General features: G+C 36.7%; 1 protein-coding gene across 1 annotated transcript in view; it reads left to right on the forward strand.

Annotated features, from left to right (window-relative positions):
- Nucleotides 1-20,878, forward strand: part of LOC105992187 (vomeronasal type-2 receptor 116-like) — a 27,855-nt gene extending 6,977 nt beyond the window's left edge. The window contains 6 exon segments of the mRNA XM_013025012.1: nt 2,368-2,531; nt 13,326-13,647; nt 15,134-15,940; nt 16,628-16,855; nt 18,733-18,856; nt 19,953-20,878. Of these exon segments, the coding sequence (XP_012880466.1) occupies nt 2,368-2,531; nt 13,326-13,647; nt 15,134-15,940; nt 16,628-16,855; nt 18,733-18,856; nt 19,953-20,878 (2,571 nt within the window).
- The last annotated feature ends 484 nt before the right edge of the window (nt 20,879-21,362 follow it).

Here is a 21,362-nt window from a genome sequence, read left to right on the forward strand (position 1 = left end):
CTGGCAAGTGATTAATAAGCAGAATATACAGGAAACTCAGAAAACTACTCTTAAGCAATCAACATGTCACATTGGCAAATATGGTTAAGGATAGTTCTCAAATCCAGAAGTATAATTGGCTAATAAAAATCACTGAAAATCCTTGGCATTAAGAAAATGCAAAGCCAAAGGACACTAAATTTTATCACATTCCTGTGACAATGTCTATCTTCAAGAACACCAATAACAAATTATGGCAAGAATGAAGTGAAAGGGAGCACGTATTCATGGCAATATCATTTCATGCAACCACTACAGAAATGAATGTGATTTCCTCAAGAAACTATTAATAGATTTATGACATGAAACATTGCCACTTTTTGTGAGACTGAGTTTCACTCTACACATACATGTACAAGTATAAATAAAGCCTCAGGGGAGCTAAAATATAGTACCGAGTATTTTCAAAGTATACAAATATAAAATCCACTGGAAACCTCATGAGAAATGTTTTTTCCTCCTGCTTGTTAATGTACATATTCAGCTTCATTTATACTGTGATGTGTATCTGTATGAAACATGGCAGCCTTGTGCAGAGTGTGCTCACCTCTCTGAAGTAGCTCTACTATTGAGGTCTCTGCATGGAATTTGGGTCTAACATTATGACAAGTAGAAAACAGACAGATGGTTTCATATTGACTTATACTTGACATAGCAAGAATTTCCTGTATTACCACGTGTCAACATCTAGTGCATGGGGTCCCTGGGTAAAGGTCACAAAATCACCAGGACACAGGGGATGCAGCATGCAAACAGCAATTGCCACTGCATGCTGTGCTTTATTGTTAGTGGGTATTTAAAGACAAGCAAGCATAATCTTTGCCAAGATTTGGTCAGAAAACATTCACACAAAAATTTCAACAGATACATTTTTACTTAACCTATGAGACAATGTCTAGGTATATTATTATCTAAACTATTTTAGAGCAAGTTCAAACCACTTCTAAAATCTCAGGAAAATGCTTGACCAGCTGTTCATCTACGCTTAAGCAAGCAGAAGAGCTACTTCCTCAGCTCCCAGGAGTCTGTGACATGTGTTTTGAGATAGGGAGAAAGAACATTTTCCCTTTCTAGCCTGGCATTGCAAGAGCTTTCCTAATCCCAAACTCAGTCCTCAGATAATCCTGAGGCTGGAGCCTGCATCATTCTGCCCCCTTAACATAGACCCCGAGTCTTAACAACCTTCACAATCACGTTTTCTCAGACAAGTACATCATTAAAAATAATAACTTAGCCTGGTGCCGGTGGTTCATGCCTGTAATCCTAGCTGCCCAGGAGGCTGAGATTTGAGGATCATGGTTCAAAGCCACCCCGGGCAGGAAAGACCATGAGAAGCTTATCTCCAATAAACCACTAGAAAACTGGAAGTGGAGCTGTGGTTCAAGCTGTAGAGCTCTTGCCTTGAGCTGAAAAGTGCCCAAGCCCAGAGTTCAAGCCCACAACCGACAGAAAAAAATCTTGATCCTGTTTAGTAAAAATTAGGTATGTGAAGGTGAAATAGCAGAATGCAAATGTAAATCTCAATTTGGGCATTGAACTTGACTTATTGAGGCTATTTAATTGAGGCTATTTTTGATGAACTGATCTGTGAATTTGTCAAAATACTAGAGAAGCAATTTTTTTTTGCAGAGCCTTCAATATGAGGCTGTTGGTTTCAGCAGCAGCACTGCTTCCCAGGGAATAGTAAGTAGGTACATTTGGGGAGGACTGTGCACATGGAATGCTCATGGAAACCTGCCTAGATCAAGAAGCAATGTTCTGTGGCTGTTCTGGATCTTGAGTTTGTGAACTGACCCACTGTGTGTGATGTCCTAATAGCTTTTCTTGATATCTCAGTGGCATACATTTTTTTCTGGCCATTTCACCATGCACCTGATTAGGCATCCTCTGATGCAATCCAGTTGCATCATCCTAAATGGCTTTCAGCAAATAGTTTCTTGTCACAGATGTTGGACCAAATATATCAAAGTTAACTTTATCCCTAGAGACTCACTATTTGTGGTCTTGAAGGAAATCATAGCAAATGGGTTCAACAAGGGGAATCTGTAAACATGTTTTCCAACTTATGTTTTCCTTCTCAATGCAGGGTCTCAGATGTAGAGCCCCATGGAGGAATTTTACCCTTTCTGCCTGGGGACTTGCAAGAGCTTTCCAAGAACTGTGGGCTACCGTATTCATCTCTGTCAATAAAAAGACACATATACATATATACGAAAATACGTGAATCTATATATACCTGAAACTGTTGGCCTCACTGCCAGTCAGGATTTCAGCTTGGCAGATACTTCAGGAATGTCTCTTTTGACTTTCATATTCTTTCTCCTTCAGCTTCCGCTCCTTGTCAGGTCCCTGCCTAGCACTAACTGCTTTTCTACAATGAAGAAGCGAGCACACATGAATGGAGATGTGATGATTGCTGGGTTTTTCCCCCTCTACACTTTAGGAACAGATCTCAGTAGCAGTGATGTTTCTGGACAAGAAGAGAATAAGCCGTAAGTAACTCATCAGTTAAATTTTATTTACTGTTTTGTTGTCAGGATAGGCAACTGCTGAGGGAACTCCGAGTGTACTGATGAGTGTACTGTCTCTTTTCTACTCTGAAAATCCATCCATACTGCACCAGAAATGGCTCAGATTCATTATTTCCTCTTCTTTCTACAGTTGAGTAATTTTCTACATGCTGGTAGAAAATGTATCTGTTTTCCTTCCATGTAACTCCTCTTTCCTGTGGAAACAGCATTTCACTTTACTCCTGTATTTATTCCATGCCAGATCTCACTAGAATTGATGAAGTGATATTATTACAAACAAATTGAGTCAGTTTCTTGAGTTCTGTGCTAAAAGACTACAGACACATTTCCTTTCCCATAGGCAAATCGTCTCAGACGTTTTGTTTAGGTATCACTTTAATCTTGAGATCTCTGAAATACATTCTTATTGTGGACTGCTGTCTCATAGGGGTATTACTACCTATTCAGGAGTCTGAAAACTGAGGATCAATGTTTGAGGACAGCCCAGGTATGGAAATATATGATAGATTTATCGTCACCTGGAAGCGGTGATGTGACTCAAGTGACAGAGTGGTAGTGTTGAGCAAAAAAGCTCAAGGGCTGTGTCCAGTGTCTGATTTCAGTCCCTTAGACACACACACTCTCTCTCTTGCTATCTTTCACTTTAGACAAACAGTGACTTTCAAACTAAGCACTGTTTCATTATTTCATGTCATATCGAGGTGTTTGAAAACACTATCAAAGGTCCCTTATGGGAGAACTTTATCTATACAAGATGAGACCTTCTTTACTTGTGAACATCCATACCATTAGCTATTTGTTCTATCCGAAGTTATCACTAATAAATGGCTAGGAAAGGAAAGGAAAAAAGAAAGAAAAATGATTCTACAACACTCAAAGGAACTCTAGCAGTCGATTTGATACCTACTCCAAGAGGAAATGCTTATTGCCTCTATCATGAGTACTCCTTTCCAAATATTGGTATGAGAAATAAAGTCTGAGATACCTGCTCACCCATGGGAGCAGAGATGGCAGCAATAGGAATTACTCTCTTCCTTACTATAGAATATGTCTGTCCTTATTTTCTATGCCACTAGTATGTTTGGTTATCGTTTTTTTTTTTCTGTACTTGTCCTAGGCACTAATGGCCTGGGCACTGTCACTGAGCTTCTTCGTTCAAGCTATCTACACTTCTGGAACTTTCTGGTTATTAATTAGAGATAAGAGGTTCACAGACATCCATGTCTAAGATGGCTTCAAAACATGATCCTGAAATCTTAGGCTCCTAAGTGCCTAAGACTGCAGGCATGAGCACCAATATTTACCTCATTATTTACCCATGGTTAGCTGATTTTCCTTCTCTTCATTTCCCAAAACATGTTTGGCTACTTTTGTTACTTTGCTAATATAGTTTCATAGCTATCTACAGACATAAAGAGAATTACAGTCTGGGTTAGAAAAGTATTATGCATGATATTGAAAACAGATAGTAATATTTATTCATGAAGTATTTATTGTATATAAGTGGACCACTGCAATTAGATATCTGATGTTACCATGATGTTTCTCACTGGTTCATATTTTAGTTCCACCCTACATATCACAAAATTAGATTATGGTCACTCACACTATTTTTAACCATTTTTATACCTTCTCCGATGTCCTTTGTCCTTTCCCATATTTCTCATTTCTTCTGTTCATTTTCAGCTTCCTGATGTAGCTAGGATTACAGGAATGAGGCACTGGTGTTTGGCTTCCTTTGCACCCTTGATTGGCCTTCTGTAGAACTCTGAGCTCACCACTTCTGTCTTTTTGTTGCTTAAGGGGAGATAAATGTGTCATGGACTTTTCTGCCCAAGTTGGCTTTCACTCAGGATCCATGGGTCTCAGACCCCTGATTGGCTAGAATTTAGGGATTGAGCAACCAGCACAGGCAATTTTAATTCAGAGCTATCTTCATCCTTCAGTTTCTCTACATCATTACCAACAATGCAATTTTGGGGAATTTTTAGAAAAAATACTTTGTTTATGAATGTGTACAAACCATTTTATGATGGGTTCCATTGTGATATTTCCATATACATAGTACATTTGAAATAAAAAAATTACTTCCTCCTTTTGGTTTTTCTACTAAAGAAATTCAGGAATGATTTTCAGAAACTATTTCTGTGTTCCAGACTATCTCTGTGAAGAAATAGCTTGTTTGTTTTGTACAAAGGTAGATCCAGGTACAAATGTGCATGAAGGATAAATAGGAATTTAAATTATCCCCATGACTACTTTTGAAAAGTTATCACCAAAATGAGAAAGCCTCTAGTTCCCAGGGCATTATGAAAATGTAACTGAGACAGTAATAAGCACTGAAAATATGAACTCATTCTATCACAATTGAACACTTAGGCACTAATATGCAGGTGCTTGCCTCACACAGTGTTTTTTTCTACTGTATCTTGCAGATATTTAATTAATTAACAAATTAGCATATATGACATAGCTCCTTCTTAACTTCTGCTACAGAGGAGCAACATTTAAACCCTATATATTTCTAGCATGTATCTCCAGCTCACACCTCATTACTGAGTTACTATATCTTGATACCATGATTTAAAAATGCACATTCCTTCTGCCCACACTGCCATCTTCCAATTCAACTTAAACTTCTCTGGCCCTAAATGTTCAGTTTAATATTTTACATTCCCTCATTGAGCACATACATTTTGTAGCTCAATTGAAACTGCAATTTTTGTCAGGCTTGATGGGTAACTCATTTTATCTTTTATTTTTACTGATCTGATTGCTCAAATAGTTTAACATTTTTTTCAGTATTGGTTTTCCCTTTGTAATTTTTAAATTTTAATGTGTCTGCTCATCTGCTTGTTCCTTAACTGCATTTTTCCTACTGGTATTTAAAATTTAGAGTTGTTTTATACTATGCTATTAATCCTCTGTGAAATGAATAGGTACCAGTAATTTCAACCATTCATTTGGATATCCCACTGTTTCATCCATTGTGCGGAAAATTTTCAAATGGATGCAACCACAGCTACTTTGTTTTGTAGTGTGGAATATGAGGACTTGTGAATGAAAAGCTTTCTTCCACTCAGTGAAATTTAGAGCTTATTCTTGCTATTATTTTATGAGCAGTTTGACTTCTATTAAAGTTATGTTGTCCCTCAATTTCTCTATTACTTGTAAAGTTGTAATCACTTATTAATAAGCAATCAACTTGTGAGTTGAAAAAAAGTACAGATTGAAGAATAGGGTCAAATTTCATTATTGGACAAATGGACACACAGTTTGACAGTGCTATGCCTTTCTTAGGGTCCCATTCCCAGGCCAGACATTTTTTGTGAACTTCTCAAAGAATCAGGTAACTGTATTTGATTACAACTATTTCTGGGCCTTATATTTCATTGATACATTGTCTGTTTTCAACACAGTCATTTTTCTGCTACTTGTCTCCTTAGTATAAAATAAAGATAGTTGTAGTGATACTACAGTATTGTTCTTGTGCCTTAAGATAAGTCTAAATAATTGACAATTTCCTTTTACATAAAATTTAGTTTTGACTCTTCTCTTTCTGCAATGGAATTGATAGGAAATGGGATGGAGGCTGTACTAAAACTGTAGATGGTTTTCTGTAACATGACTTTTTTCACCATATATATTTAGCTCATCCAGAATCCTGGCAGCTATGTGTCCATATGGGTTATTGTGGTTATTTCTGCTGTGATTGTTCCTGCCTTTTTTTTGGGGGGGGGGTGTCTGGTCGTGGAGCCTGAACTCTGGGCCTGGGCGCTGTCTCTCAGCTCTTCAGCTCAAGGCTAGCACTCTACCACTTGAGCCACAACTCCACTTCCGGCTTTTTTCTTTTCACTTATGTGGTGTTGAGCAATCGAACCCAGGGCCTCATGCATGCAAAGCAAGCACTCTACCAATGAGCCAACTTCGCAGCCCTTGTTCATGACTTTTACTTGTCTTATCAACCTTTTGTTTTAGTACAAGCTGATTTTGATTCATTGCTTATTGTTACTATTTTTATTCTCTATATATTATTCTGTTTGATTATATTCCTTGTACTAATTTGGTGGTTGGATATCTAGTTCCTTGAGTTGCAGGATAAGTTGTTCTTCCACAATATTCTCTCTTGATTTAAGCAGGGTTGTTATATTCCTTTCTTTCATCCATTTTCTATATTCATAGATTTATTGTAAGCTCTTGTTATTTTCATTTGTTTTATTTCTTATATTTTGTCTTAAAAAACAGTTCACTTGGGCTGGGAAGTTGGTTCAGTGGTAGAGCACTTGCCTCGAAGCATGAGGCCCTGGGTTCGATTCCTCTACACCACATAAGCAGAAAAAAAGCAAGAAGTGGTTCTGTGGCTCAAGTGGTAGGCCACTAGCCTTGAACTGAAGAGCTGAGGGACAGCGTCCAGGCCAGAGTTCAGCCCCCATGACCAAAAACATAAAGTTCACGTTATCACACATTAATCTTTAATTAATTACATTTAATACTTTAATTATTATTTAAGTATTTTATAATTGTTGGAAAATGAAGTCCTTTGGTTTTATGTTTGGGCATATTTTGCTTGTCAAATTCTCGCATTACTATAGTATGACCTGCACATGTGTTAAATATATTTTCAAAAAATTAAAACTTGGCAGCTGTTTAATCCTGCCAACATCTGATATTGTTAGATTTCTTCCTAATGGACATTCTCATTTGGTTGTGCTGGAATCTCAGTATGTTTTTTGATTTGCATTCCTTTTATGCCCAGAGACTTTGAATATCTCTTCATATATTCATTCTTATTTGTTCTTTGGAGAAATCTCTATGTCTTTAGACCATTTATGAATAATTGAGTTTTTGTTTCTTTGAGGATTTGTTTATTGAGGGTATTTTTTAAATTTTTGACCTTTGAGTAGATTTTATATATGACGTTTTCTAACGTCATACATAAACTCATACATGTTAGAAAGACTTTCTCCCATTTTCTCAGGTATTTATCTTGATAAGTATGTTCTTTGCCATGCAGAAATATTTTTGGGGTGAATGAAATTTACCTAGATTTTATTTGATTTGTTGTGATTCTGGAACTTGATTAAGATGTTTCAATCTGTGATATCCATCATGTAACCTTTATGTTTCACAATCCTTCCTGTAATACCTTTAGTGAATCTGGCCTTACATTGAGATCACTGATCCATCTGGAAATGATTCTAGTAGTTTTCTGCTCATGTATACAAAATTCTGCCAGCACCACTCAGTGAAGAGGCTTTTTTCTTCCATTTTGTGTTTTTTGTTTCCTTATGAGATATTAGATGGCTATAGATATGCAAGTTTATTTCTGGGACTTCTATTCCATTGGTTCTCAGGCCTTTTCATGGGTCACTACCAAATATCTTTTCTTACTAAGGCTTTGTCTCAGAGTTTGAAGATAGATATTGTTATTCTTGATGTGAAAGACCATTTTTGCTCTTTGTCTTGATTTTTCCGTAAAAATTTTCATATTTCTTCTATATCACTCAAGATGTTGTTGGGATTTTAATGGACATTGCATTGAATGTGCAGAATAACTGGGCAGTGCTGCCATGTTCACGATGATAATCCTGCCCATTCAGGAACATCAAAGTTATTCCATTAAGCTTGGCGTCGATGGCTCACACCTGTAATACTAGCTTGTCAGGAGGCTGAGATCTGAGGATCACGAATCAATGCCAGCTTGGGCAGACATTCTGTGAGACTTTTATCTCCAATAAACCACTAGAAAACCGGAAGTGGTGCTGTGGCTCAAGCGGTAGAGTGTTTGCCTTGAGCTAAAGAGCGCAGGGACAGTGCCCAAACCCAGAGTTCAAGCCCCACAACCGAGAAAAAAAAAGGTTTTCCATTTGCTTATAAATTCTTTAATTTTTTCAGACATTTAAAGTTTTCTTCAGGTTTTGTTCACATCTTTGGTTAAGGTATTTCCTGGGTCTTTTCAATTTTTTGAGTCTATTAAAAAATGTGGTTTACCTGAATTTAGTCACAAACTTCTCATTGTTGGCACACCAGAAATCTACTGATTTTAATGGGTTAATTTTGATTCTGTACTTTTCGAAAGTTTTGGATTAGTTTGGGGGAGGAAGCTATAGGTATCTTTCCATCCTGGGTTACACCATCTGTAAACACCTCAATGTAACGCCAGACATCCTGAACGTATTGCAGGAGAGAATATGGGAAACACTAGTGCTCTGCGGCAGAGGGGCTTCTTGGGGAAGAAGCTGCTAGTACCAAGTATTAACTGGCACCTCAGCCATGAAGGTTTGGCTGACTAATAGATGCCTTGGTCCCCTGAAAAAAAATTGCAAATAGGGATAGTTATGCCTCTCATTTCCTATTTGGATCCACTTCATTTTTTTCTCTTGCTTTATTTCTCTTGCTAGAAATTCCACTGCAACATAGAAAAGGAAGAGAAAATGAGTATCTGTTTCTTCTTCCTGACTTTAGAGGAAATTGGTTTAAATTTTCACCATGGAATGTAATGTTGTCTATAATTTTTTGTGTTCTTTTCCTTTTGTGTTCAGATTTGCTAAGGGTCTCTCAGTTTTTTAATTTATTCAAAGAACCAGTCTGTTCATTTTTTATATGTTCTATGGTATATTCTTCTCTATTTAGTTTACTTCTTATTTTAATTTTTTCTGTCGGCCGTAGGGCCTGAATTCTGGGCCTGGGCACTGATGCTCAGCTATTCAGCTCAAGGCCAGCACTCCACCACTTGACCCACATGGCCACTACCAGGTTTTTCTACTTATGTGGTTCTGAGGAAGCAAACCCAGGGTCTCATACATGCAAGGCAAGCACTGTAACACTCAGCTACCTTCCCAGCCCCTGGTTTTAATTTTATTGTTTCCATTTAGTGGTTTTGAATTGGTCATGTTCCTTTTGTACAAGGAACTTAATGCTTATCATTAAATTATTAATTTGTGACTTCTCCAATTTGTTTCTGTAGGCATTTAGAGGTATAGATTTTCTTCTGACTACTGCCTTCATTGTGTCCCAAAGTAGCTGATTTTTTTTTTAGTATTCATATCTGTTGCTTCATAAAAACTGGAATCAACCTTCTAATCTTATCAACAACCTTCTGGTCATTCTGCAATATGTTGTTCAGTCACCAGTTTTAAGGGATTTTCTGTAATAGCTTTTCCTGCTGAGTTGTAATTTTCTTCCATTATGATCTGTCAGGATGTAGGAAATCATGACTTTTTTCGAATTTGCACAGATGTGCTTGAGTTACAGGATGATCTAGTTTGGAGAATGTTGTTTGAGTGGCTGAAAAGAATGTATATTCGGATGCTCCTGGGTTAATTATTTACTAGCTATATGGTAATTCTATTTTATCAATGCAGTTGTTTATGTATAATGGTCCTATGCTGAATTTTTGCCTGGATGATTTATCCAGCCACAACAGTGAAATTTTGATGTCACCAGCAATCAATGTGTTTGCATCTATTTTTAGATAAGTTTTAGATTAATAAGTATTTGTTTAATGAAGTTGGGTGTCCAGTATTTGGTGCATGGATATTTAGAATTGTTATATGCTCTTGAGGGAGAGTTGTATTTATTTTTCTGTAGTGCCCTCCTTTGTTTATTACCATTAATTTTAATTTTAAATCTATTTCATCTGATATTAGGATTGCTACTCCACCCTGTTTATGGGAGCATTTGCTTGAAATATATTATTGCAGGCATTCAATTAGAAAATGTTCATTTTTGTTGGCATGATGGGTCTCTTGTGGACAGCACATACATGGGTCTTGTTATTTGATTCAATTCTCTCATCTGTTCCAATTATTTGGAAATTTAAGGCCATTAATGCTGAGAATTGAGAAGTGTTTGGTAACTCCTGACATATTATCCACCTGCTTGGTGGCTGTGCCTCATCTTTTCCTATAATGTTTACCTGGCTCTCTAATATGGAATGTTCTTTCCACCACTATGGCATTCTGATTGATTTTCAATATGTATTTCCTTAGCTATTTTTCTATTGCTGGATTGGTGAGAAAAATTATTGCACTTATTCTTGTTATGCAATTTTATATTTGTTCACTAGTTATGAAGGAGTATTTTGCTGGGTACGCTGTTTTTGGTTGGTAGATGTTTGCCTATAAACTGTGGCATACATCATTTCAGCCTCTTCTTCCTTTCACTGTCACATATTAGAACGTTGTATTTATTCTGACAGCTTTTCCTTCATAAATAATCACTTGTTCCTCTCTAATATCTTCCAGTACCCTTTCCATGGGCAATAGCATGCTCTTTTCTGGTCTGGACTGTTTGGGCTTCTATTACTCCCTGTTCCTGAATGTGTCTTTATTTTTCCATGCTCAGAAATTTTTCTAATAAAATTCCATTAGATATATTTTCTGTCTTTTTTAATTGCTTGCTCTCCTCCTTTGTGAATATGTAATCTTAAAGTAGGGCTTTTGGTTGACTTCTAAATTTCCTTTTTTGTAGTTGCTTTTTTTTATTGTGAATACCCTGTACAGAGGGGTGACAATTACATGGGCAAGGTAATGAATCCACTTCTTTTTTTGATTTTTTTATTGTGAAAATACTGTACAGAGGGGTTACAATTACATGGGCAAGATAGTGAGTACATTTCTTAAGGGCAATTTTTTTTTTGGTCCGGTAGTGGGGCCTGAACTCTGGGCCTGGGCGCTATCCCTCAAGTCTTCAGCTCAAGGCTAGCGCTCTACCACTTGAGCCACAGCGCCACTTCCGGTATTTTTTTTTTGCTTATGTGGTGCTGAGGAATCGAACCCAGGGCCTCAGGCAAGCAAGGCAAGCGCTCTACCACTGAGCCACCTTCCCAGCCCATGAGTACATTTCTTATCAAGCATTGTAGCCTCCTCCTTTGTTTACCCTTCCCATACCTTCCCATCCTCCCTCCCACCCCAAGCATTCTCCCCCCAAGTTGTAAATTCGTTTTCGACATGAAAACTTGTACTTCTTATTGTTGCAACAGGTCCACCTGTATCCTTATTTAAGCAACTTGTTTTTCCCCTTTCCCTCCACAAATTATACCGACATCAAATACAGTGAAAGCAGAGGTTATACTGTGGGGGAGGGACATACAAGGCAACAAAAAATAATCTTATAATTGCATTAGAAACAAATGCATGAAAGAAAAAAAACATTTAAAATTCATATCTTAGGGTTCATTTTCTTAACATCACTTTATATGAACTTTTCTGCTTGACTCATACATGTACTAGATATTGCAAATAAGGGAAATCATGGGATGGTATATATACACAATGGAATTCTATGCCTTCATCAGAAAGAATGACATTGCCCCATTTGTTAGGAAAAGGAAAGACTTGGAAAAAATTATATTAAGTGAATGCACTTCTTATCAAGCATTGTTGCCTCCTCCTTTGTTTCCCCTTACCATTCCTTCCCATCTCCCCCCAATCTAGCCCGGCCCCTCCCACCCCGCCCACACGCCAAAGTTGTAAAGTTCATTTTTCCCTAAATTTCTTGCACGCTCCTTTACTTTTTTCCCTCCAGGAATGATCATTGTCTTATATTCTTTTGCCAGGAGAAGACACTTTCATTTCATCTGTACTATTAGTTTCCTTTTCATCTGCGATATAGATTTACCTTTATTTTTGTAGATGCCATGACTTCTTCTAATAAGCTTTACCTAGTCTCATCATGCTCAGGAATTGTCCTGTGTACATTTTCTTTCTTTTCATATTTTCATCAACCTCTTCTTAAAGCATTTTAGAACTATATTGTAGGTTCTTCATTGTCTGACCCATAGCCTGGACATTTTCTCTAAGAATTAATTTTGCTTTATTTGCCTTTTTCTTGTATTTTCATGGATTATTTCTCTCCATTTTGAATCATTTGTATTTTCATGTTGTCTCCATTGTGTTCTTTTTGCACAATGTAAATTGATTTCATTACATTAATTTTTAATGTTCTCACACGCAGATTTAACGTTGCACATACATATCACAAAAGAGAAAGGAAAGCATTTTTATCCTCTTTACAACTTTATGTTTTTTCCTTTTCTATATCTCAAGATAAATACACTAGCAAATATAATAAATATTAGTGTAATTCCTCATGGTGGATTTGGATGGTGGATTTCAATGTAAAGATTTCTCACAATTCTTTCCTCATTACCTACATTGTAGGCTCCTTTCCCCATATTCAGTACCTTGGAGTTGGTTGTGTACCTATGTTCTCATTACATAAATAACAGTTAAATTATCTCACCTGTTATTAAGCTTTTGTTGTGGTTGATATTGCAGGAAGAGCTGTTGATTTTGTTGGGTATGTGAGCAAAGCTTGCTATAGAATCTTCATTAAATAATGTTTTCCTTCTGAAAGATGCTATTAAATTGAAGAATTGTTAGTTAGCTCAACCTGCAATATAACCACTTAACAGCAACTGGGAGACTGAACCAGAAGGCTTTTCACACAGGTCTCCACCTGTTTACCATATTTACCCAAGGTGAAGGCAACAGAATATTTTGTGTCTCATCACAACTTACTCCATGCCTAATGGAAAATGTTGCATGTATATGGTAGAGGATATAAAGCAAGCGCTTGGCTGAACTAAGTTTCTGAATGTAATTCATGACAAATTCCTTTCATATCTTTACATAACCCTATATTCAAGCACAAGACATTGTATTCATATTCTATCCTAATTGGGCATAATATTTTACCATACTTATTAGCAGAAACGCAAGCATTCCTTTCATAAAAACCATAATTTTGAAATACTCCTGTTGAATTTCTATGCTCATTATGCAGGTTTACCTTCAAGAACTACCAGTGTGTTTTGGCCTTGGCTTTTGCTATAGAAGAGATCAACAAAAACCCTGATCTTTTACATAACTTAACTCTGGGATTTAGTATCTATGATGTTCAATATGGATCAAGGACATCATTTAAAAATCCCTTCATTTGCCTCTTTGGGAAATATGACTTTCCAAACTATAATTGTATGAGAGACAACCCGTCTATAGCAGTACTTACAGGACCTTCAGGAGCATTATCTTCACAGATTGGGACACTGCTGGACCTCTATAATTTTCCACAGGTGAGAGTGTGAGGGGTGGGAGATCGTAAGAATGTCTAATTTTGTGCCATCTCAGGTGTTAGAAGAGGACAAAAGGAAGAGACTTGATTTATGGAAGGGAAGGGAAATAACAAAATGCTTAAATAAGGATACAAGTTGACCCATTGTAACAATGAGATGTATAAGACACTTTGGTGAAAATAAAGTTTACAACTTTGGCAGAGAGGAAGGGGGACAGGAGGAGTGTGGGAGGTGGGGAGGGAAAGGATGGTAGGGGAAAACAAAGGACGAGGTAACAATGCTCAATTGGAAATGTACTCATTACCTTACTCATGTAACTGTACCCCCTATGTACAGTATTTTTTACAATAAAAACATATTTCAAAATGTAGCATAAAAAAGAGTATGTATTCAAAGATAATGTGATATTTATAGTCCTGTTGGTTTTAAAAAGGGGATGAAAACATTATAGCCAAAAGGTATTATTTTAGAATTTTAAGCCTTATAATTGATGTAGATTCTTTAAAAAAATCAGGAAATGGAAAAAGACTATAAAATGTCCAGATATGTTGAGCATGATGCTGATGGACCACATCTCTAATCCTAATGACTCCGAAATCATTTCTAATTAATTAGAAAAAATCATGTGGTAATGTGTGGTTCAAGTGGTACAGTCCTACATTTGGGGGAAAAAGCCAAGAACTACTACAGAGTCCCTGGTCCTTTACTAACACACACACACACACACACACACACACACACACACACACACACTCATTCACACATATATGCAGGCTCATATGTAAGATATATTGAATGCAATATGTCAGACTTAGAAAGAGAAAGGAGGTATATGATCTCTGATATGTAATGTTTTGTTTAAAATAGGAAAATGAAATGTTTAAAATAACACACTCAGATATTTATATATAGGTATATATATATACATATATATAGGTATATATATATACCTATATATATATAGGTATATATAGGTATATATATACCTATATATATGTATATATATACATATATGATCAGTCTCACTGAAATATGGTACATATCAGGGTAGAATTGAGTGATATAACCGCTCAGAGAAAGAGACTGTACATAAAAACACCAGGCAACTGAGCATATCATCAATGAGGGTGGCTTTCTAGGTGTTCAGGGAATATGGAAGAGGAGAAAGGAGCAGAAGGGTATAGAAAATAATATAATATTCAATGTACATATATGTGAAAATGGAACTAGGAAAGTCAGTGAATATGTGGGGTGGATATCGATTACAGGAGTTGATGGAAACAGTGACAATGATTAAGAGATTTTGTAAACACCAATAAATACATTGTCAAATAATTTAAATTTTTAAATTTATTTCTTCCAAAATTAATCGAAAAACCTACCTTCCAACTATTGCACATAGTTATATGATATACACATCATGACTGGAATTAGGATGGATGGAAATCTTCTCATTTTTGCAGCCTCCTGTTCTCATTCCCTTTAGCTTACTTCTGGGCCTTTCGATCATGCTCTGAGTGACAATAAGATGTTTTCTGGTCTCTATCAAATGGCTTCAAAGGACACTTCAATAGCTAAGGCCATGGTTTTATTACTACTTCACTTCAGCTGGAATTGGGTGGGACTGATAACCATACAAGATGAGAATGGTTTGTGGATTCTTCCTGCATTCAAAGAAGAGATGGCCAAGAACAGAGTTTGTGTAGCCTTTGAGCTATCATTACCAAATAATTCCATGTCAAATATTTTCAAAATTATGGCACATTATAACCAGATAAATAAATCTTCAGCAAATATCTTCATTGTGTATGCTGATAACGAGTTCCTACGACATTTATTTATATGTGTTGAACAATTTTTAATACAAGGCAAAGTTTTTATTATGAACTCAGAGTGGGATGTAACCATGAGAAAGAGATATTTCATTCTAGGTTCATTCCTTGTACCTCTCGTTTTTTCACACCATCACCCAGATGTTTCTGGATTCACAGATTTTCTCAAATCAGTTAACCCGTGCAAATACCCAGAAGACTTTTTTCTTGCTAGGTTATGGTTTCTCTCTTTTAATTGTTCAGATTCTGAGTCTGGCTGTGTGAGGTGGGAGAACTGTCCTCATGATGCCTCCTTGGATTGGTTGCCTAGGCATATATTTGACATGAGTATGTCTGGAGACAGTTACAGTGTATACAATGCTGTGTATGCTGTGGCCCAGGCTCTCCATGATATGCTGCTTTACCAAACAGAAACACAAACAATGGGACATAGAATTGGGATAGTGTCTTCCCCTGCACAGGTAAGGCCTTCTGTGTTGTACATCACCCATTAGGAAGAAAATTACGTTGTAGAGAGGTTCTTACTCTATGAAACTAAATAATTGTGGTATTGTCTCAAACCCCAAGATACTATACTTCTTCAATTGTGTGTGAGATTCTCTAGGAATCTTTTTAAGTACACTTCAAGAAAAGCAGCCATGAAAAAGGACATTTCTAAAAATGCTTTTATTTACAAATAAACCAACATGTTTATAACCAATATTTTGAAGATTTCAAAATCACCATAGGAATCTGCATTTATTAAGTAAGTGTAAATGATGACCTCCTGCACATATTATGTATATTTTTCATAAGCGATCAAGTTTTATTCTATTTTATCTATTAAATTTTAACTAAGCCCATACTATAGATGATCACAAAAGTAGTGGATGTAGAAAGCTATAGTAAGCAAATGAAAACTTTCTCACTAATGACTATTTACATGAAATTGGTTTCTCTTGAAGAGAGGCCTTCTATTTCCTTGCTGAGTGACCAGGACTCCGAAAGAATATTTTCATTTTCTGATAGGTTTTCTTCTAGGCAACTCACTAGGTGCCTCTACTATTCTTGAATTCTGAATCAAAAATATAAGGCAATCAAGAGCCTTTCTTGGTTCAGGTTTTCCTTCTTAACTCTGGGATATATTTCACCATATATTTCTCTTGTAGCTGCATCCTTTTCTGAAGAACATCCAGTTTCACAATCCTGCTGGAGATCAAGTGATTTTAGATGAGAAAAAGAAATTGGGGGCAGAGTATGATATTGTGAACATTTGGAATTTTCCCGAAGGTCTTCAACTTCAAATGAAAGTAGGAAAATTTTCTCCATATACTCTTCATGGTCATCAACTGACTTTATCTGAAGATCTAGTAGAGTGGACCATAGGAACTACAGAGGTTGGTTGGATTCAACAGTAATGATTTTAAGGATATATAAGTAAAAAATTTCACCCTTAAAATTTATACCTGGTTGTGTGCCAGTAACTTACTCCTATAATACTAGATATTTTGCTGGCTGAGATATGAATATCATGTTTAAAAATACAGTGTTAACAGGAAATGCTTTGAGACTAGTCTCGAATTAACCATCAATAAAACTGAAGTGGTGCTGTGGATTAGGCACTAAAATGTTAACATTAAGCCACAAAGCTCAGATACCCAACCCAGACTCACATTGAAAGATTTAATTCTGGCGTGTACGTGCGCGTGCACACACGCACACACACACACACACACATACAAACAGACAGACAGACACATGCATGCACACACACATAAATATATACCCTATGTGCTTACTAAAAACCAAGTAGTGGACATTTAAAATATTTCCCACTTAAGAAATTGGATTGACTGATTGTTGCCTATAAAAGAATAGAATACATTAACAGTACTTGGATGAGGGTACTCTTGCTTCTAATTATATCTACCCAGGTGGATGACTACCTCAGATCTAAGATTATAGTTTTGTTAAAAGCTCAACTGTGTAGAATATTCTATGAGACTTTTTTGCTTTTTATTATAAAAATAGTATACAGAGAGGTTACAGTTACATGAGTAAGGTAATGAATACATTTCCTATCGAGCATTGTTTCCTTCTACTTTGTTTTTCCCAACTATCTATTCCTTCTCCACCTTCCCAAATCCCCCATCACCCACCAAGTTGTAAAGTTCATTTTCAACATAGTGTCTTGTACATTTCATTGTTACGATGGGTTAAATTGTATACCTATTTGAACATTTTGTTTTTTACCTTCCACTCCCCAAATTAGAAAAATGTACATACAAGACCCAGGTCACCAAAATTATATACAGTGAAAACAGTGGTTATACCATGGGGGAGGAACATAACAAAGAAACGAAAAAACACATAGCACATTATAAATACTTTAAAAACAATAGCAAGAAAGAAAAAAACCACTTGTGTCCCCATCTTTGGGTTCATTTCGCTTAACATCATCTTATATGGTCGTATCTCAGTTAGCAATAAAAACCTCAACTGGAGATTTGGCTCAAGTAATAAAATGCTAATCTTGAGCACAGAAACCTCAAGGTCAGTACCCAGACTACGAGTTCCAAGTCCCAGGATCATCTCCAAAAAAGTTAACAGAATGTTTCTAAAAGTTTATTAGGAATATTAAATTGCATTTTTCTTAGCAAGTTTCTACATTGTGACAAAGTATCAGAGCAATCACTTTATATGTTTTAAGGGTTTATTTTGCTCCCACTTGTGGAAGTTCCATTCAATGACTATTTGCCTACTGCTTAAGCGTCTTTGGTGAGATGAATCAGTGAAAGAGCCTGATCAAAAAGATTCTCACCTCTTGGCCACTGTATAAATGTGACAGTCTTTGTATTCAAATAACCTTAAAACAGAAGGCCTATGCAATATCTTACAGCCCACTTTTCAAGCTTCAAAGAAAATTGTTTCTCCTTACTCCTCATCATTCACAAATAGCAGGAAATAACAAATAATGACATGAATTCAAGGAAACTCCATATCGCTGGCCAATAGGACTCACTTTCTCACCATTAATCAACTTTTAAAGGTCTCACACTTCTCAAGAGTTCAATAGGCTAAATAGAGATCAAGCTGATAGAACATAAGTTGTTTGTGGTATGATGTGGAATCTATACCAACGTTGAATTAACTGACCAGATTTATGTGCATAAAATGCTACATTTAATAATCCTATTCTTTAAATAAAATGGAATTTTTTGGAGTGCCAGGTAAAAGTCTGAGCAGTTACTGACACAGATCTGATTTTCTTCAGCCTCCTCACTCTGTCTGCAGTGAAAGTTGTGTTCCAGGATTCAGGAAAACCCCTCAGGAGGAAAAGGCTGCTTGTTGTTATGATTGTACCCCTTGCTCAGAGAATGAGATAGCTAATGGGACAGGTAAGTTCATGACTTGGGGAGAAATTTATATTCTCTAGTAGTGTCCCCAAACCATGCAATGCAAAAGTTGTGTATTAGGATTGCAGCATCAATGTCTTCCATTTTACTCATAAATTAATTGTGACTGTAGAGGTTCTTGCTTCTTGAAAAAGATCACAGGTTGTCAATTATGTATAGAACTATTTTTTTACTCTCACATATGAATGTTTGTTCAAGTAATCACTAATGTATGTTTAATGCCCATCATATTAAGTGCAAAGCTACTTAAAGGATGAGGTCTCCGTTTTTTTTTTCAAAATTGACTTCAGAAAATAAAGAAAAAAGAGATCTTGCACATCTTCATTTCCTAGTGCCCAGAAATATTGTTGCTGCACAGCAAGTGATGTGATTGTTTTCTGTATAAGAAGCAATCAAAAGGGATGTGCACAGAATGACTTTAGAGCTTGAAAGTGTGATTTGATTTTATGGTGCCCAATGCATTACAAGCAAGTGGGACAGACAATATGACAACTTCAAGGAAGGGATATAGAGTTTTTATTTATATTGTCTAGAGACATGGAGGGAAGTACAAACCCTGTGATGGACACTTTTTGATGAAGTGTTTGAGTGGTGAAAACAAGGCTGAGAAGAGCTATGGCAACATGAAGAGGTCTGGAAAAATTTAGGGATAATAAAAATGGTAAGGGATAATATGTGTTATAGACACGTAAAGATAAAGTTATTGTGAATGTAGATTAGACATAGAGAGAATGTCTAGCATGCATGAAGTCCTGGGTTCAATTCCTCAGTGTCACATAAATAGAAAGAGCCAGAAGGGGCACTGTGGCTCAAGTGACAGAGTGCTAGCCTTGAGCAAAGAAAGCTCAGGGACAGTGCCCAGGCCATCAAAGCAAGTCCCAGGACTGCATAAAATAAGAGAAAGTGGGGAAGTGTGTGGGAATATGATGAAGATATAATATGATACTGAACATATCTGGTAATACTTGGGAATTTTTGTTCTTATGCTAATAAGAATTGACATGTTATAATTTTCTCTATGTAGGCATTTTCTAATTTGCTTTTAAGTACTGAAAAGATTATTTGAATTCCTCACCAGATGTGGAGCATTGTATGAAGTGCCCAGATCATCAGTATGCCAACACAGAGAGAAACCAGTGCCTCCAAAGAGCTTTAAGTTTCCTGGCTTATGAAGAGCCCTTGGGGATTGCCTTGGCCTGCATGGCTCTATGTTTATGTACACTCACAGCAATTGTTCTTGGAGTCTTTGTGAAACATCAGAACACTCCCGTTGTTAAAGCTAATAACCAAGTTCTCAGCTACATCCTGCTCATCTCCCTCTTCTTCTGTTTTCTCTGTTCCTTGCTCTTTATTGGCCGTCCAAACACAGCCACCTGCATTCTACAGCAAACCACATTTGGAGTTGTCTTCACAGTAGCTATTTCTGCTGTCTTAGCCAAAACTGCAACTGTGGTTCTGGCCTTCAAGGTCACTTATCCAGGGAGAAGAATGAGGTGGTTACTGCTCTCAGGGGCTCCTAACTTCATCATTCCCATCTGTACTCTGATCCAGGTGACATTCTGTGTACTTTGACTGGGGACTTCACCTCCCTTCATTGACACAGATGTACACTCTGAACACGGCCACATTATCATCCTGTGTAACAAGGGCTCCCTCACTGCTTTCTACTGTGTCTTAGGATACCTGTTTTTTCTGGCCTTGGCCAGCTTCATTGGGGCTTTCCTGGCCAGGAACCTTCCTGACACATTCAATGAAGCCAAGTTCCTGACCTTCAGCATGCTGGTGTTCTGTAGTATCTGGTTCACTTTCCTGCCTGTCTACCACAGTGCCAAAGGAAAAGTCATGGTGGCTACAGAGGTTTTCTCCATCTTGGCTTCCAGTGCAGGGCTGTTGGGCTGCATTTTTGCTCCCAAGTGCTACATCATATTGTTAAGGCCAGATAGAAATTGTCTGCATGGTTTTCGGGACAAAACAAGTACCAGGGGAAATAAACCCTCAAGATGAAACTTACATGTATGATTAAATACATAGGAGGTCAAGTAAATTCTAGATTTCTTTTTCCATCAGATATTAGTTTATATTGTTAGAATCAATTTGATGAATAATTGAGTCTCCCTCATTTTTCATGTGATAGTATAGTCACAATTTTAGCCACCTACATTTTAATTTTGTTCCAATATCTTTGGATTTTCATGCTTATCCTGCACTTATCCAATCATCTCCACTAATATATTTTAACTGCTACTAGTTTTTGAATTGTGCTTTCTTAATCACTTTCCTAAAAATTTATTTTATGTTCCTAGTCCTGAGTCTTGATCTTAAAGCCTGGTTACTCTCACATAGTTAGTTAGTGAGTTAGTTTATTCATTCATTCATTCATTTCGTCAAGGCTAGTGCTTTACACTTGAGCCACAGCTCCTCTTTTGGCTCTGTAATGGTGAACTGGAAATGTTATTCTCTTAATGTTCCTTCCCAGGTTACCTTTAAG

Source organism: Dipodomys ordii, unplaced genomic scaffold (assembly GCF_000151885.1).
Source record: "Dipodomys ordii isolate 6190 unplaced genomic scaffold, Dord_2.0 Scaffold81, whole genome shotgun sequence".
NCBI classification, from domain to species: Eukaryota; Metazoa; Chordata; class Mammalia; order Rodentia; family Heteromyidae; genus Dipodomys; species Dipodomys ordii.